The sequence below is a fragment of the Brachyistius frenatus genome, unplaced genomic scaffold (genome assembly GCF_029030835.1).
Source record: "Brachyistius frenatus isolate BFR_SWC_R1_liver_20210118 unplaced genomic scaffold, ASM2903083v1 Contig_251, whole genome shotgun sequence".
Lineage (NCBI taxonomy): Eukaryota > Metazoa > Chordata > Actinopteri > Embiotocidae > Brachyistius > Brachyistius frenatus.
The window spans coordinates 342,421-360,214 of NW_027210850.1; the positions used below are offsets into that span (position 1 = coordinate 342,421).

Consider the following 17,794-nt stretch of genomic DNA (forward strand, 5'->3'; position numbering starts at 1 on the left):
TTGTGAATCATAGTGGACCTGCTCCTCGTTTTGAGGTGAGAGTCGGGTGTTTGTCAGTCTGCACTGAATTTTCCATTTCAGTGCACATCAGTGCAAATGTCAGTACTCATTGACATCATCCACCAAAATACACACTTGGATGCAACTTGCTTGCAACTCACATGTACGCACACCCATGGACAGTTCACATATACTATAGAGCAGCAGCACTTGATAAACTTTATTCTGCTGTTTGCCTCTGTGACATCACTGCCTCGTTTTGCCACCTACATTACGATTTCCCCTTTTAATGTCTGTTATTGTGTTCATGAGGCATGCCAATCAGCTACACGATTTCTTAAATCACCCAGTGTCTCAGAGAGAAAAAGACGAGTAGCTGACATATTCATTTAAAAACAGAACGTACTGGTACCCAGTGAACAGAGAGTGGGAATTATACAATGACAATTGGGGGGGGATCGACTTTTTGTCCAGGGAAAGGAGCCCAATAAAGCACAGACTGTGAAATGAAGTCTTAAATCCTCACAGTATCTTGTTAATTTAAGATAGTATCTGCAGTTTGTAGATGATGATGAATCAAATCCATTACACCAACTCATGGGGTACGTACAAACGGCAACCAACAGTGACATCGCCCATTTGTTTGTGAACGGCCATTATAAAGCCTGGAGTTCACGTATTGGCTAGCGCCATCTTGCTAGTTCCGAGCGGTTTGGAGTCGGTAGCGACCATATTTGGACGAGCTGTAGGGAGTGACGGGTGGATCTGACTCGATCTGATTGGAAACCCGATGATACTACACCCTGCCCACCGATAGCTGTAACCTGGCTGCACCACAAGTCTGTCAATCAAACAAGACACACCACCAAAAACAAGGCTTTTTGAGGCTTATTTTCTAATTAGTAAAAGGATTATTTTCAGATGGATGGCCAGAAAACTAATAAGAAGGAGTGACTTTAGCTGGCAACATCATGATAACTTGTGAAAAAAATGTCTTAACTTTTGAAAGAACTTGAATGGGAGTCTTTGGAGCTGGAGACTTTTTGGAGCCAACCTCCAGTGGAACAAGGTGGTATTGCAGCTCAAGGCACTTCCGCATCAGCTACTTTCCAGATCCTGAAGACCTTGTCCACTTTTATATACAGTCTATGGGCACGTACCACACAGCAACTTTTATAGTCAGGGTCTGCATCAACATTATATGACATTTTATACTGGTAATGAAATACCAAACCAACATGGGAAATAAAAAGGGCGTGCTGACAGCTAGATAGCATTCGTTAGGGAAAACGTTATTTTTAGTTAGCAAAACTGTAACAAGATAATGCAAGCTCATCCAAAGGCACTTGACCCGATCAAATTATGAAAATCTAACGGTAAGAAAGTGAAATGTATTCAACAATCTGGATAGCTAGCTACTTTCATTAATTTACAGTCTCTCCATTGACTTGCAAGACGCATACTGATGACAAGGTTCATTGCAATAATAGGAGGGAGTCAGGCAGACGAGACGGTCAACTAATGTCAAGGTTAAACAATGGTACAGTCCACTTTAGGGGTGTCTGAAATTGGATTACAAAATTATTCCAGGCATGAATATGGGATTGTATTATTGTAATTACAGGTAAGATGAGTAAATAAAACCAACCTGTTGTTTTTACCTCATTTGTGGGAGTCCAGGTTAAGAGGGTCACACCCACACAACCCCACATGTGATTTGAACTCTCAGTGATCACAAAACGTTAAAGTAATGTACTTCTTTATTTCTGTTTATCTCCCGCTCTGCTGATTATATTCTCCTCTGTTTGAGGATTTTTGTATTTCACCTGTTCCGTCTCTCCTCCAAACGTCCCTGCCTGTCTTTGTGTCTAGCCCCTTCCCTGTCATCCTGCACATTAGTGCTGTGTTGTCATTCACTGGGGCAATGGGAGGAGGGCTGAGTAAATCTGCCAAGAGGAGGTCAGCCTTGCTCGGTGTCCGGCCTCGGCTGTAATATCCTTGCAGGGAATGAGTGTGGTGCTGATTTGCATGATTAAACAGCATCCGCCAGACAGACAGTGCTTCACTACTCATCGGATACGCACACAAGATGATTACAGGAAAATGAGTGATGCCACACACATAAACACAGGCGTCAACACCTACACCGAATCACACAGGTGCACACAAATACTGTACATCAGAGTAATCCTATCTGACAGCGTTTGCATCTGAGCGGGAGCAAGGATGATAACACCACCCAGGCACAAATTCACATGCTAAAAGATGCTTAAATCTTCAGTCAATTTAAAAGCTAGTTTTCTGAGACAAAACCAGCCCATCAGGCTATCTTATTAAACGTTACCCATCTCTGACTTGTGTGTATAAAATAGCTACAGGGAAAGCACCAAATACAGCGGTGCTGGCCACAGCGTATCAGTCGACAGGTGCATGACTGATCTCCGTACAAGGAAAGAGGGACAATCAATACAGAGATATTGAAGCCCTGGATCAATGAAAGGCCAAAGGCTTCACAATGCAGAGGCCACTTCCCAACACCCTCCCATTACTTCATGGTGTGAGAGCAGTGCATTAAAGCTTGTGAAATGTGTGTGTGTGTGTGTGTGTGTGTGTGTGTGTGTGTGTGTGTGTGTGTGTGTGTGTGTGTGTGTGTGTGTGTGTGTGTGTGTGTGTGTGTGTGTGTGTGCGTGTGCGTGTGCGTGTGTGTGTATTTGACAACGAGAGAAAAACAACGAGCTTGTGGCATCCGCACAGACGTATGCCTGAATATCCTTCCTTCCTGTCAGGAGCACTCATGTGTACGTTCGACTGTCTCCGCCGTGCCTGGACGGCACACCTTTCAGAGCATGGATCAATAAATGAAACCCAGATTTATTGCAAAGACAGCACCTCGCCCTGAGGAGCTGGAGGTCTGCTAAGAGTTACGGGTTTGTGGGACATTTACACCTTGAGGATACTGAGCACTAAACATGTATGAGCCGTCGTGTGTTGTTAAAGGAGGAGAGTAATATAGACAACACATAGCAGCTTGGATTCATGTGGCTTAAGCTGATCGTTGCGGTGAAGATGAGTTGGAGTGCCGTATTAATGTGCAAAAGACAGTGGCATTAAGTACCGTGTGATTTCAGGTGCATTATGAAGTGTAGTGTGCGGTGTATATGTATTCACACCCTCACGTGTGCCATGTGTGTGTTTATACACGACACCCCACGGGTGCGTGTCCTGCTTGTGCCCCAGCCATTCTTCCATGAGCGCAGACTTGTTCTTTGAAATCACCAAGGCACAGACTGCATTTCACTCTGCTTCTATTCAAGCAGCGGTTCCGCTTTGAAGTCCAAACACAAGGCTTTTATCTTGTTATCTTGTTATTTCATTGTATTCCCCCGCGCAATGCCATGCAACATCCCGAGGGGTACAACAAATACCCAGGGCCCTCCCTCTCGTTCATAACGCACAGCCGACGATGGCGGCAGGAGAGAGGGGAAGAAAAAAAAAATGTCAATTTTATGTTTGAACTAGAGCAGAAGGGAGTTTCCAATTGACCATATACTGTAATGACGAGCCTAATTAATCATATACATAATTCATGGCATAAAAAGGCATCCTGTGAAAGAGAAAGGCTGGGTGAGAAGACTGCAACATCAGCATTTTCCTGGAGAGAAGATAGAGAAGAACACACTGTAGTGTGTGTTTGTGTGTATCAAACATGCTGTGCATGTGCTTCAACAACACGGCAACAAAAATGTTATTATAGGCAAAGCATATTTGAATAATGAAATGGAAGGGATTCATCAAGAGTTTGACCTCATATGAGTTTAACCGAAGCAACTTTTACAAAAAACAAAAACATTTTATTCCTGTTTTTGTTCTTGTTAAATCAAAGATTACTATTTCTGTGATATATGACAGTTTCTGGATTTTTGTCTACAGTCCATTGGTTTGTCATATGACTGATGCATAAGAAACAATAGCATCTTCTATCTTCACCCATCAAAAGTGTCAATACCCATTTTTCTATACAAGGCAACAAATACACGCATCATCATTTTCCAAGATGCACTATACTTAAACCCCGTTCTCATTTAGACACCATAATGTAGCGGAGAAGAGATGTTTGTCTCCAATAAGTACTTCTTGGACAATAACAGCATTTTAGATCGGTGACACTTGAGAGTGAGATCGATGTTGCTGTCATACTGATGGAAAATGAATGAATTGATCTTATGTCAATCAATGGACACTGATTGAGTTATAAACCTGGAGGACAATGACACCCGGTTGGCCTGTTGTCAGACTATTGAATAGGCAGATATCATCACACATCTGAGTTTGTAGCAGCCAACTAATACATTCAGGTTCAGGTGGCCGGTATCAATGACATATACTGGTGTTGGAATCTGTTTCTGTGTTGATGTGTTTGTTTTGCCTAACCTTAACCTGAACCAAACCTTGTCCAAGAGGTGCACTATGCATAAAATGTGTATAGGACTTGTATAAAATTTTGTATTAGGAGGGAAAAACTACCCCCATACCTCCTTAAGCAGACATTGTCGTTCTTTATACTACATCACCTGGCTTTTTCCATTTGCTCTCGTTAAAACTACTCTGGCCACTAGAGGTCCCACTTTCTCTACGTTTGAAGCGTAGGAGGAGGTGCAATTTGCCTATAGGCTCAGTACCTTCTAGCTCCTACTAGCCTACGTATTCGGGACAGATGTGTGAAGACTACCCATTCAGTTGTCTGATATCAGTTAGATCGGATGACAGTGATTGCTCACGACTGACAAAGATTAAATATAGAGCATCTTGCGTTCAACTTGCAATGAGAAACCTTTGGGTGCCACAGTCTGAATATAGGGGACGTTAATAGACTTCTAATGATGCGGACGCTTATCAAAGATCATCTGATGCATACAGGACTTCCATGCTCGGTGCGATGGTTGGTTGTTATGGTACATATTAGGCAGGATCAGCTTGACCCGTTGCCATGGAGACAGGGTTACACGAGGGGATCAATTGATATTGCCCTCTATCTGAAATGCGCGTGTCAGTGACTGTGGTCTTTACGGGCTTGAGGTGATACTGAATTCACTCACACATCAGTTCCAACATAAACAGAGTCTGAAACTAAAAGCTTTTATATTACTTCTGCACCCCCTGCCAGTTTCTCTTTTTCGCCTTCTAACGTCTATACTCATGAGGAATATATCAACATTTTCTTTTTCGCCTGTGTGCGGCAGGAAACCAGTGAATTTCACAACTTGTATAACTCTGTGCGACAGAATTTGCCCCCCCCATTACTTTCTCCAAATATGCTCCAAGCTCCAGACTCTTTATCTGCACTTCATGTTATTCACCTTCTAAAAAAATAATGCAATGTCATTGTCATTTGCTTACCCATTGTCTATATTCAACCATTCCTTGTTCAGCTTTCAGAGGAGACAGACGACAGACTTGTCCTCACTCCATCACCCAAGAAAAGGACTTTGATGCCCAGGTGGGAGGACTGAAAGCCCTCACTGGCTGCCATCCTGGCTCCTATGGCTCTGAGAGGCTCATCTAAGGCCAAAACTGCAAACACTGCAGGGGAATATAAAAAAGAGGGAAACAAATAAGAGAGAAAGCGAACGGAGTGAGAGTCAGAAAGAAGACAAAAAGAAAGTTGCTGGGCTGTTACTTGTCGATTCTGAGCCCATTCCCGTGGTGGAGCCATCTGCTGAGGGAAGGAGAGAGATGGTGTGCAGTGCAAACCACTCTACTTCTACTACGGTTATTGAAAATTAAAACCACTAAACCCTTAACCACTAATTGAGCCCAGAGAATTTAAACATGCACAGAAAAAAATAGAATTTCCTGTATAAAGCAATTTAACCCAACAGAACAGCACTGCAGTCGTATCCACCTAACCCCCTGGTTATAAGTGAATGCTGCAGTTTTTCCCAATTAGTAACCTTCACCATGCTGAGTAGGACCTTAGAGCTTTAGGTCCATATAATCAGAACAATTGTATGTGTTATTAAGCCTATATATACCTATCTTCACGTCTGCCAAAATCAGTTCAAATAATACTGTTCAATGCTAACTTGAAGAGGTATACAATAATTCATTCATGAGACCCCTCTAGAGTTTTTTTCATCATGTTACGGGACAACACAGATCAAATTTTGGTCGTGAAATTAATCATTTTACAGGGGGTACGATGCAAAAAAGAAAGGATAAACAATTTTACAGACACAACAGTGGCATGAAGTCTGCTGAGGTGGAACCTATAATGTTATCAAAAACAGAGCTTTTGTAATTACTCCCACTGGCAGAAGGGGGAGACAAAACCTCCGCACTGCATGTTTTAGATCATTTTAGAGAGAGATAGTGTATTTGTTTGTATACGGTGCTCCTTCTGTGGCAATTTGGTTCAAATCAGAACTTCACATATTTCTTTACCTAATTATAATCACCATCCTCCCGACACAGTGGTAACACCAAACTATATTTAGCCTTAGAAATCTTAAAAATGTGTGAAATGTGTTGACACATTCTTAATTTATTAAAAGGTAAACCTGTTGTCAATGGATTGTCCAGAGTGATGAAATAGGCCCAAAAGCACAAATAACGAGTGACGGGACTGTGATTTAACGGAAAAGGATATACTGTACGTGAATGACAGTGCTTGAAGTGCTGGGTTTCAAATATTGTTTGAGTCAAATACCCTGTTAAAGGTTGCTGCACCTGCAGCTGAAAACTTGTGCTATGTGTAAAAAAAAAACATTACGTTGGAGACATAACTACTCAAAGATAGATTATTGGTGCGACAGCTGTGAAAGGAGAATCCAACAGGCATTAGCTCAGCACAAATGACAGATGACTTGAGGGGGGAATTATATTCCTGCATCAGAACATGACTGACAGCTGACATAAGCTGTGAGCCTGTGTTGGAGTTTTGATTATTAATTAGACAGCACGCCAACAGCACTGATGAATTGCCTTCTCTGCTGCATAATCTACTTTCCCTCTCGACCTTCACTTGAGATTGGGTTTCTATGTAAAAGAGAGTAAAAGTAGAGAAAGGAGGAGACCATCTATCTCCATTATCCTTCTTCACCCTGGTTATTTAGCTCCACATGAGGCTGACTCCCCCTCCGCATCTCTCCCCTTGTTTCCTGCTCTATCACTTTCTCATTTTCCCTGCCTTTTCAGCTCACTATCTTCCTGTTGTTGCTTCCCTCTTTTCTTTTCTTCTTTTTTTTACCTCCAGCTGCAACTTGTGCCCTGGGGAAATACTGCTTTGCTAATGGCATGTACAGATTGTGTGTTGCAGAGGAGAGTGGGATGGTAATGTCGCCTGAGTGTGACACTGTTTTAAAGGAGTTACTATTCATAAGGATCCTCCCTGCTCCTGTGTGAATGTGCTTGCAGTCATAGGCGCATGTCTCAAGAAGTACCATACTCTATATACTAGTGTGAGGCCTCTCCCATCTTGCGGTTTAGTATTACAGTCAAAAAATAGGTTCACACTGCCTCCTGCTGTTCAATATTTAAAAAAAAAAAAGACTATTACTGCAGTATATTAATATGTAAAGCCAAAGTTGCACACTGTAGGACTCAAATATGACATAGAGAAAACCAAATTAGGCTCATCAATCCAGCACTTAACCATGCATGTTTGCTGCTGTCTGGTGAATATATATCTCCCCACTATAAGCACTTTGCTTGGCTCTCCAACCAGGGCTTCCCATCCACAGGTAATTGTTTCATATTTCTGGCAAAGTCCCAAAAGCTAACATACCATTTGAAGCCCACCTGCTACTTTGGTGCTCTGGGACAGGTAAGCAAATGCAGAGCCAAAAGGCTCAGCCAGATACTGAGTGAAACAGAGCAGTCACACGAGAGAGACAGAGGAGCAGAGGTCACAGCTGGGCCTGTTCGTCTACACAATCCAGCATGGTTTTGTGTAATTGATGGCAAGGGCGTAACCGTGACCCCACTGTGATTATACATACAAATGTGTGTATATGTAATAGTATGTCGTCCAATATAGTATATTATATAACATGTCATAAAAAATTCATATTATGGTAAAAACATCCAAAACGTCATAAAAATGTGTTTTTCGTCAAAAATTAAAAAAAAAAAAAAATGTCATACTAAATCATGTAGCTAAAAATTAAATAGTCATAGTATGTTATGAAAAATGTCATTAAAAATGTATTACATTTCATTTAGCTGACGCTTTTATCCAAAGCGACTTACAATAAGTACATTTCAACCATGAGGGTACAAATTCAGAACAACAATCCGAAAGTCTTTCTCCATGGCCTCCCAGAACTCCTCCCATGCCCGAGTTTTAGCATCCGCAACCACTGCAGCCGCAGCCGCAGCCCTTCTGGCCTGCCGGTACCTCTCAGCTGCTTCAGGAGACCCCTGAGCCAACCAGGCCCATACCATAGTATGTCGTCCAAAAATGTGAAAAAATGTCAGAATGAGTCGTGTGTGTGTGTGTGTGTGCAGGTAGAGTCCAGGTTGTGTAATCACTGAAGGGAGTCCAGGGAGTCAGTTTTGCTCTCCCGAGTTTCCAATACTATTAACATATCCTCGCTTCCTATATTTTGCTGAAGGTTGATTGGTTACTAATCTAGAACTCCCATTTTATGCTGCTGTCATTTCAAGTGATATGACAACAGTCGAGATGTATTTCTGCTGTTTTCCTGTCTCGGCTTGATGTCAGTCTGTGGTGAAGCCTGCAGGGTGTGGCTGATAAACCGTGGTTGCACACTGACCCGGGAGCCCTGCCGCCAGGAAACATCCTCTTTAACTCCTGCCACTTTCCCCACGGGCCTCCGGTTCGGAAAGGTCAGTAGCGAGGCAAAACAACAGGCCCGATATTTGGGCACTGCTGGGGACACATAATACTGTGAGTGGATGGGACGGAGGGAAAGATGTTTATTTGCTTGATATTAAGCGCTCAGATCAAAGTTTGTGTGAATGTAGAACTTTATTAAAGGGCCTGAATAAAACAGGAATGTATTGTATGCCATTCACTCTAAGTGACATACATTGATACGTGTACTGACTTCTCAGGAAATGAAACATCCCATAGGACCAAGTTGTTCACTACTATTAAGAGATAGAAATGTTTTAAAGCTTGGGTATTATTCGGTCGTATTCTTCTAATTTTTTTTCTTCTAAAAGACATCACACTTGTCTCAGTGCCGAGTACAAACGACCAAGGAGCATTCAATTGCTGATAAATGACATTTTTCCATTCCTTTGTCCTACAAGGCAGGTGGCGTTCAGCCAGGATCCATTTCATTATTTGCATTTGTGCTTTGTTTGCTGGGGTCGGCAGTAACACGATACCTGTGCAGTCTGTTATCTAATTATCTCAAGGGACAAGTTTAGGATATTGGGGATTTGTACTGGCACGAATCTGGTGATGCCATGATACCCACGATTAATGTACAATCCTCCCTCAACGAGAAGATGAAGGATTAACTATAAAACAGAAACCCTGGACAAAGTCTGATTGTGACTTAAGCAAACCTCACCAGGGTAAATATATGAAACATTCCAGAAGCCTGGGGTTTTTTTTGGTGATTTTTAGTCTCCCATTAACATCACTGACTGGTTTTTCAACACAAGTCAATCAAAGACGTGTTCTCACCGACATGGAAAAACACAACGCTCATAAGTTTTTGCTTTTTATTCATCGCGACAACATGGGACAGAAAAGCAGGGCAAAATTAAACAAATCTTCATTCTTTTGATCAAACTTAAATCAGAATATTTTACAGTTACGGGACAAGAGCCATCAATGTGAGCTCTAAGTGGAGGAGAAAAGAGACACTGTGAAGGGTCTAACATTGTACATACACTTTCAACTGATTTTTGTAATTTTTTTTTTTTCATTAAAAAAAAGGAGGCCAGGACGTGACGTAGAACCTGACAAACTCAGACAAACCACAAGCACTGTTTTTTTTTATTTCATTTTCACTAAATGTCAACACAGAGGATGTGTCAAGATTTTCAAAATAAGAAAAACAAAAACCAATAAAAGAACATCTCCTCTAAGTTTGGTATTTAACGTGACGTGTGCCTGACATCTAGACCAAGAAATCAGATGAATATCAGATGAACCACAACTACCCTCATCCAGCCAAAAGATACGACAGGTGATGGAACCAAAAACGAAAACAAAAAAAAGAAAGAAAGAAAAATCAAAGTACTTGTTTTCCTCTCTCCTGTTTTACATGTGTACTTTATGTTCATGTTTTTAAATAAGCCACTACACATTTGTGGTTCACCTTGTTTTTAAGCAGCGAAGTGTCAGGTTCAGGGGAGGATCAGAGTCGCTCTTCCACTTCTTCCTCCACCAGATATTCCCAGCTTCCCCTGTTGAGCAAAAACGTCCACAAAGTGCAATGTTAGCAAAAGGCCCCACAACATGTGCTTGCAGCAACCAGCTGCTGCTACTCGAGCATCATCATCATCATCATCATCAACATCATCATCATCATCATCATCCACAATCATTTACAAGTCAAATGAAGCCCTCAATTTAGTCACAGAGGAAAGTGTGGACACTGCTAATAATGCATAAAACTACCCATTCACTAGCAAAACAGACATTTGAAGTCTTGATTGTATTTGGCGTGTGTATCTCAATGTTTTCTAAATATATTCATGTACATTTTAACTGCATTACATCTGATCAGACGTCTGGCCAGCTAAAGACACTCCACGAGTCTGAATCCAAAATGAGCGACAGCACTATTCGATATTCCCTTTGCCAAAGTGAAAGAGCACTTGACGTGTTATATTCGCACATTTCATTTCCACTTTAGGTCACAAACGCACAACGGACGTAACGTTAAAATAGCCAAACAGCACGGATTCATGCACATCAGTGACGATTTCAGCTGTTGGCAGAGGTATATCAAGCAATCTGTCTTGTGTATCTCAGCATTTTAAAAACGTGTCTCTCACGTTCCTATCAAATGACTTTCCCCCCCAAAACATATTAGAAAGTTAACAAATACAGAAACAAAGTAAACACAATTAAAAGAAATGTACACAATCAAGTTCTTAAATTGATGTTCTGGAGACAGTTTTTTTTGTTTGTTTTGTTTTTCTGACAGGCAACAGCATTCAGAAATGGATGTGGGTAGAGAAAGGAGTACCTGGGGTGAGTACCTGCACAGTTTGACAGTCAGAGAGTATCCATGATTTTTAATTTGCCCTTTTTCTCATGTGGTCTCGCTCACAACACCAACGCTGTGTGAGGTATGGAAGTCAGCTGCAATTCATTCGATAAACCCTACCCCTCCAGTTAGTTAGTTACGTTAGGCCCCTCCCCCCCCACCTCCCCGGTGCTACAACACCACCCCCACCCCACCCCCACCCCCAAAACACACACTGCATGGCATTATTAGGCACAGTAAGCTGGACAACAAATCCATGGCATTTGAGTTATGATTACGGCATAAAGAAATGACTTGTTGGTCACACACACACATCTTTGGCGAAGGCTAAATGTACGTCTGTGTGTATGAACATGTAGACACACGGTGACTGGATGTCCTCCCTATATGGAATGTGGTATCTCAACAAATAGCAAGTTATTACATTTTCCTACTACTTCAAAGTAAAAAATTAAAAAAAAAATTAAAATAAAAACAGGTAAATACAGGCAGGAATTTTTTTTTATTATTATTATTATTATTTGAATCAGTTAATGTTTTTTCTTTTTCTGCCATTTTGTCAACAAAGACAAATATACATCTAATAAGGATCAAAAACCGATACAAAACGAGGGGTACCTCCGGGCATGTTTGCTCAGGGCTACACTGGCCTTTCCCTCTTGGCTTTGTGTGAATGTTTTCTACCTTCTTCTCATTCATCGGGCCTAGTCCTTCATCTTCAGTGCATATTTATGATGCACTATTCAAAAACAGGATAAAGATATTTGCATACAGTACATGAGACAAAATCATAGGCATTGAACTGAACATAAATAAGGGTGGGAGAGGAGGGGTGAGAGGGTGGGTAAGGGAGGGGGCGGGAGAGGTGGGGCGGGGCGGGGTGGGGTGGGGTGGGGGGGGGGGTACGTGAGAGGGTGGTGGGTTGGGTTGAGAGCCAGGGGGGAGCGAGGAGGAGGACGCACTTACCTGAGCCTGATCTGAGGTCCTATCAGATCAGTTTTAATTGGACTGAGTGTCACCTTCAGAATGGAGGAGCTCTTGCTGGCCGTTAAGCAGAGGGGAGGAGGCAGCCGCCTCCGTCTGCATCGGTTCCGCTTCTGACGAAGCCTTGATGGCAGCTGCGTCGCCGTCACTAGAGTGCTTTTCTTTCTTAACGCTGCTCCGCTCCTCTGTCGCCTTACGGTCTGAGAAAACATGGCGCGCACGCGCATTCATCAGGTGACCGTTTCTCATTTGTGGATTACCCGTCTCAGGTGCAGCAGAGGAGTCGGCGCCCGCCGTCGGAACTAGTAAGTCGGCAGGGACGTAGAGGTATTCTTGTTTGTTTTTTTTAGGGCGCCAGAGTGAAACTTTAACGCATGTGCGCTGATAAATTGTGGCTCCTTCTAAGGTTGCGTAACCACTATTCAGGCAAGTTTACATACAATAGTAATGTAGCACAGATATTTGAATCACTTTAATACATTTGAATCGTGCTATTTTAAATGGCTTTCCTGGATTACTCGTATAAAGTATTATTGTCTGATTTCGGTCAAAAATGTTTCACAATTAAAAGCCTTGCTAAGAAATGAAGGGTCTCTGTCCGCTGAAACACCAGAAGGGTGTTCATTTTGAAACGGTATACATAGTGTTGAGTTTGTAGAAGCTTTTAATGCGGTAACGGTAATGGATCAAAACGAGGCGTCGAGTTGATATTATGACACAATCAATACATCTCGTACGTCAACATGACAACTTATGACCACTCCAATTGTTCTTATTGGATCTGCATGACATTCGCTTTAGAGATGACTGGATCTTTAAGCACTTACATTTTTTTTTTTTTTTTTTTTAAAGGAATTTCAACCAGACCAAGAGAACTGTGAACATTTTCTTTCCTCACGTGGAGGAAAGAAAGTGTCATGTCGTTGGTTCCGGTGTGCTCTGAGCAGCACTACGTCGACGCTGGCCGGATTGTCCCAAAAGATACAGAAGAATAAAAAGACATTTCTGAGTCCTCACCACATCGCAACGTGAGGTTAAGAGTGTACCCCGCCCTCACGGTTGTTTTAAAGAATAATAACTATATACACACACACACACACACACACACATAAAAGTGATACCAGTCCTGACCTTTGTCTTTGGATGACCGCTCTCTGTCTCTCTCCTTTTCTCTGTCTCTGTCCTTGCTGCGACTCCGACTGCGATGGCGGTGAGATTTGCGCTCCGAACTGCGCGACCTCCTTTTGTCACGACTGCGTGAGCGACGTTTTCTGTCAGAGCGATCGCGACTGCGCCTCCTCTCCCTGTCCCGGCTTCTGCGGAAAGACGCAGGAGGAAAACTCATTGCAGCAACAAAAGATTTGTATATTTCACGTCAAAAAAAAAAAAAAACAAAACAAACACATGTATATTCAGCCATTTTATCATGCAGTGGCATGTGCTCTTTCCAGTGGTGCACATATTGAATGCATGACTCTCTGTGCAATTGAGGTGTGCCGTTAGTTGCATGACTACGTTTCCAGCAATATTTGTATTCTCTACAGGAGGCGCGGGATTTACAGTGTCAAGCTAAACAGATCAGTTCCTATCAGGGCAGTAAAGAGACGTTTTGGCAGCATTTGGGGAACAAGGAAGCCGATTCCAAAAATAACACGCAGCCCAATCAACAAATGAAGTTAAATCTGGTCAAAAAAAAGTATTATGAAGGGTCAGTGGCAAACTGGCCTGTTAACGTTGCATTACAATTACAAAGTCGAAACAGGGATAACTTGCCGTATGAGAGTGCAGGCGATGAACAAAATCTAAAACAATGAAAAGGTCAAACTGTAATGTCTTCTCCTCTGAGTTGCTGTGACTGTGGATAATAAGTGCAACGACGTTAAAGTCCAGCAAATGTTTTTTCAGCTTTTTGGATCATATGGTGTTCAAAGCCAATTGGTTAAAGGCTAATCCGATAAGTTTCAAAATTGACCCCGGGTCTATGCCTATGGGGATACGATGACTGGAAATAATTCCCCTAGAAGGGTGCCCAGACTCGTATGTTGACCTGGTAAAACCTGGTTGCAATTTGAACAAATTACAGGTTATAATTTTAGAGGCAGAGCTTTGATTTGTAATTTAATAATGCAGAATTTGGCTGATTAAATGTTCTCCTGGGAAACCAGTGTCAGTTTTGCTGCACGTGAGCAGAAAGGCTGATTTTGCCACTTCCTGACACACTACGTTAACTTTATGGCGGCTTTTCTCCAATTTATAAACTCCAAAAGACTTAAGATATAAAACATTTAAAGTGAAAATCCGATGATATTTCTATAGATGAACTGTGGTTCTCGATAGCCAGCCATACCTGCTGCGTTTGCGTTCCCTCTCCCTGTCCTTATCTCTGCTCCTGGACCTCCGGCGATCGCGGGATCTGCTCCGTTTTCTGTCTGATGCCCGACTGGAGTGACGGCTGTTGGAGTGACTCCGGCGGGCCCTCCGGTCCCGGTCCCGGTCTCTGTCCCGTTCCCGGTCTCTCTCCCTCTCGCGCTCCCGCTCTCTCTCTCGTTCCTTCTCCTTCTCCCGCTCCTTCTCTCGTTCTTTCTCCTTCTCCTCCTCCTCTTTGCGCTTTTTCTCCCGCTCCTCCCTCTCGCGCTCCCGGTCTTCTTTGTCCCGTTTGACTGCTGGGTTTTCGCCCGGGGGTTCCTCGGACCGACGACGCAGTTTCTCCTGAGGATAAACAAACAGAATTAATCACATCCTTTCTAACAAAAACATTCCATCTTAAACTAGCGCTAATACCAAACATGAACCGGGGAAATAACCTGCTAAAGATCTTCTTCTTTTTTTTTTTTTTTTACAGTCGTAGCTTGTGTTAGCTCAGCTATTACTAAATAGGAACTGCAAAATAGTGCTAGAATTCTGTCTGAAATGATCCAACAGACTTTTAATCCAATGACTAATAACAGACAATTCATGCATCTCATAACACATAAAACACACGTATGACAAATGATACTGTTACCTTAAGCTCCTCTACGGTGGATTTGATCTTGGCGTAGCCCATGTGCTGCTTGCCCATCAAGTGGTCGTCAACTCGGGACTGTGCGTCACCCACAATGAGGAAGGCCCCGCACACCTCACACACCTCCATCTGTTTCTCCTGTGCGGCAAAGCTCTCGATTGTCTAAACATATGTACAGTACATGGTTTACATGTCACGAAAGAAAATATATTTCTGACTGATTAGAACTGGTTGCCCAAATTTTACCTTGAGGACACTTAACAAGATGCTTACAGTAGTAGTAGTAGTAGTAATAATAATAATAATAATAATACCTTTAACATAAACATCACACAAATAACATGAATTTCATCATCTGAATATAATAAAACTTGTTTTTGTCCACAGGTAGCATTACATGAGCAGTGCCTACTATCTTGAACAGTGTCTGTAGGTTGTTTAGCCCGGGGCTCGCTGACTCACCGAGGGGGTGGAGCTCAGCAGCTCCCTCTCCTCCTTCAGCTGCTCCACCAGCTTCATCATTCCCTGGGCCTCCTCCACTCGCCCCTCTGATCCCAATTCTTCAATCTGAGTAAAAGCAAAAACATCATGTTGCAATGGAATAACACTGAAATCTAGAGAGAGCGCAAGGCAACATCTCATTTAATACAATTTAATTTAGGGAACAAAATAAGTTTTTTCCTGGAGGTAATTCCAGCTCTGATACCATCTGGCAAAGGCACGTGACAGCTCTTCAAATTAGAGAATTCCCTGCTTTTCCAATTTACCAATGCACTCATTAAAAAAAACAACAACAACAACATTATTTCAATGTATTTGTTGCAAACCTGTAAAACTAGGTCTTCAATCTTCTCCGTTAGAACCTGAATCTTCTCCTCATTCTTTCCTGATGGACCGGGGCCCTGCAGAAAACACACACCGTATCTCAGACAGAAACACACAGGCCATGTGATTTTTTTTTTTTTTTTCCGTTTGATTTGTGCTGTAGTCTGAGAAGACAGAGAGATGTAACCGAGGACTCTTAGAATAAAGTCCCCAAAAAAAAAAAATAAAAATAAAAATCAAAGCACGAACCCCTGCATTCTGCTGAGCCTGGGAAAGTGCAAGTCGAGCATGTCCTCTCCGAATCCGCCGCTCCACTTCTGCCAGGAGCGACTGCAGATAGCGCAGAAAGTCTCGCTCGTAGCCCTCTTTCATAAACCGAGAGCTTTTCTCATACCTAAACGCAACAGTCAAAAAACAGTTTAAAAGGCGGAAATGTCAAAAACGTGAAGAAATTACCCCCCCCACCAAAAAAAAAAAATTAACATCTGAACTTACAATTTTCTGAGATTTTCATCATGGATCTTCTCACAGGGACCTGAGAAATAATTACAGCATCTTAGTACCCTTTAAAATACAAAAGGTGGAGGTGGATCTGTCCATTACAGCTGGATTAATTGTCATTCATTGATGGGTCTTCAAATTTCCCACTTACCCAAGTCAGAGCGGGTGTTTGTAAACAGCTCAGCTGGGCAGAAGCCACACAGATAGTATCGGCACACCTGAATAAAGAAGAGACACTTTTATTGTATATTTCAAGCATTCTTCAAACTTTTTGGAAATCCAACGTCACATTACAGTTACGTCTTAACAACCAGGAAGAAATGATCACATTCAAACAGACACACGTGTGTGAATGCTTGTTTCTCAAGTTAGCACCAAACAAACAGCTCTTTTGTCCCCGCAGCCACACACACAAAAAAAAAAAATTCAATGTGATTTGCATGCTGTCATTTTTTTTTTTTTTTTTTTGTCCATGGACCTTTTTACTCTATTTCATTTGTGTTCTTAATGTTTTTCTTGTTCTTATTTGTTTTCCTAGCGATGTGTCGTTACCGCTCACTGTACAACAAATAGTCGTTGTTGTTTTTCCCTCCCTCGATCCTTACATGAGCTCCGTAATGAGCAGATTATCGTGCCGAGAATCAGTGACTCCAACTCGAATCGGCGCCAGCAGAAAGCCTCGTGAAACGCCGTTAGCATTAGCAAACTCCGGCTGCTCCATTTGCTAACACGCCTGCAAAACAAGGCGGCGCTCAAAATGTCCACCTGCGCGACAGACGGAATCTGATCCGGTGACAGGTGTCTTAATTTAGAGGACTCACGCGTGAGGATACACTTGTGATTTTTTTTTTTTTTTTTTTAATGGACAACGGATACAGCTAACCTCATGTTAGCTTCCCACGCTAGCGAGGCTAACTTACGCTCTCGTCGTCCCACCGTACGTTGGATCGCTTCTCGTCGGGGGCCAAGTTTCTATCTCTGCCCATTAACTCATCGAGGAGCTGGGCTGCGGAGAGCATTTTTTTATTTTTTTTTCCTAAGAGAGTGCGGCCCTGATTTAAAAAAACAAAACAAAACTACGATCTACCCCGGAGCGCCAGTTCACACCATCGGAGGACTTCTAATCAAAATGGCAGACGCTGTAACAACAACGCCCGTTCACAAGTCCGCGAGCAGGAACATCCGCCTCTGAACCGGAAGTACAACTATGACGATGCAATAAATGTCGAATAAGAGATATTAACACGTCCAAGACTCCGTTTTTTTTTGTTTTTTTGCTCCAAAC

At 42.4% G+C, this 17,794-nt stretch overlaps 1 protein-coding gene across 3 annotated transcripts; it reads right to left on the reverse strand.

Annotated features, from left to right (window-relative positions):
- Positions 1-9,682: 9,682 nt before the first annotated feature.
- Positions 9,683-17,660, reverse strand: luc7l3 (LUC7-like 3 pre-mRNA splicing factor). 3 transcript variants are annotated; one of them, XM_069720789.1, is made up of 11 exons: positions 17,430-17,659; positions 16,661-16,727; positions 16,504-16,543; positions 16,258-16,402; positions 16,011-16,085; positions 15,646-15,750; positions 15,184-15,345; positions 14,527-14,888; positions 13,311-13,495; positions 12,162-12,379; positions 9,683-10,386 (listed from the first exon to the last, which is right to left on the reverse strand). In XM_069720789.1, exons 1-10 carry the CDS (start codon positions 17,526-17,528, stop codon positions 12,195-12,197), a joined length of 1,425 nt encoding a protein of 474 aa, XP_069576890.1. In that variant the 5' UTR covers positions 17,529-17,659; the 3' UTR covers positions 9,683-10,386; positions 12,162-12,194. The 3 variants fall into 3 exon arrangements, with proteins under 3 accessions (XP_069576890.1, XP_069576891.1, XP_069576889.1); XM_069720790.1 differs by having other exon boundaries at positions 9,683-12,379; positions 13,311-13,492; positions 17,430-17,660; XM_069720788.1 differs by having other exon boundaries at positions 9,683-12,379.
- Between the last annotated feature and the right edge of the window lie 134 nt (positions 17,661-17,794).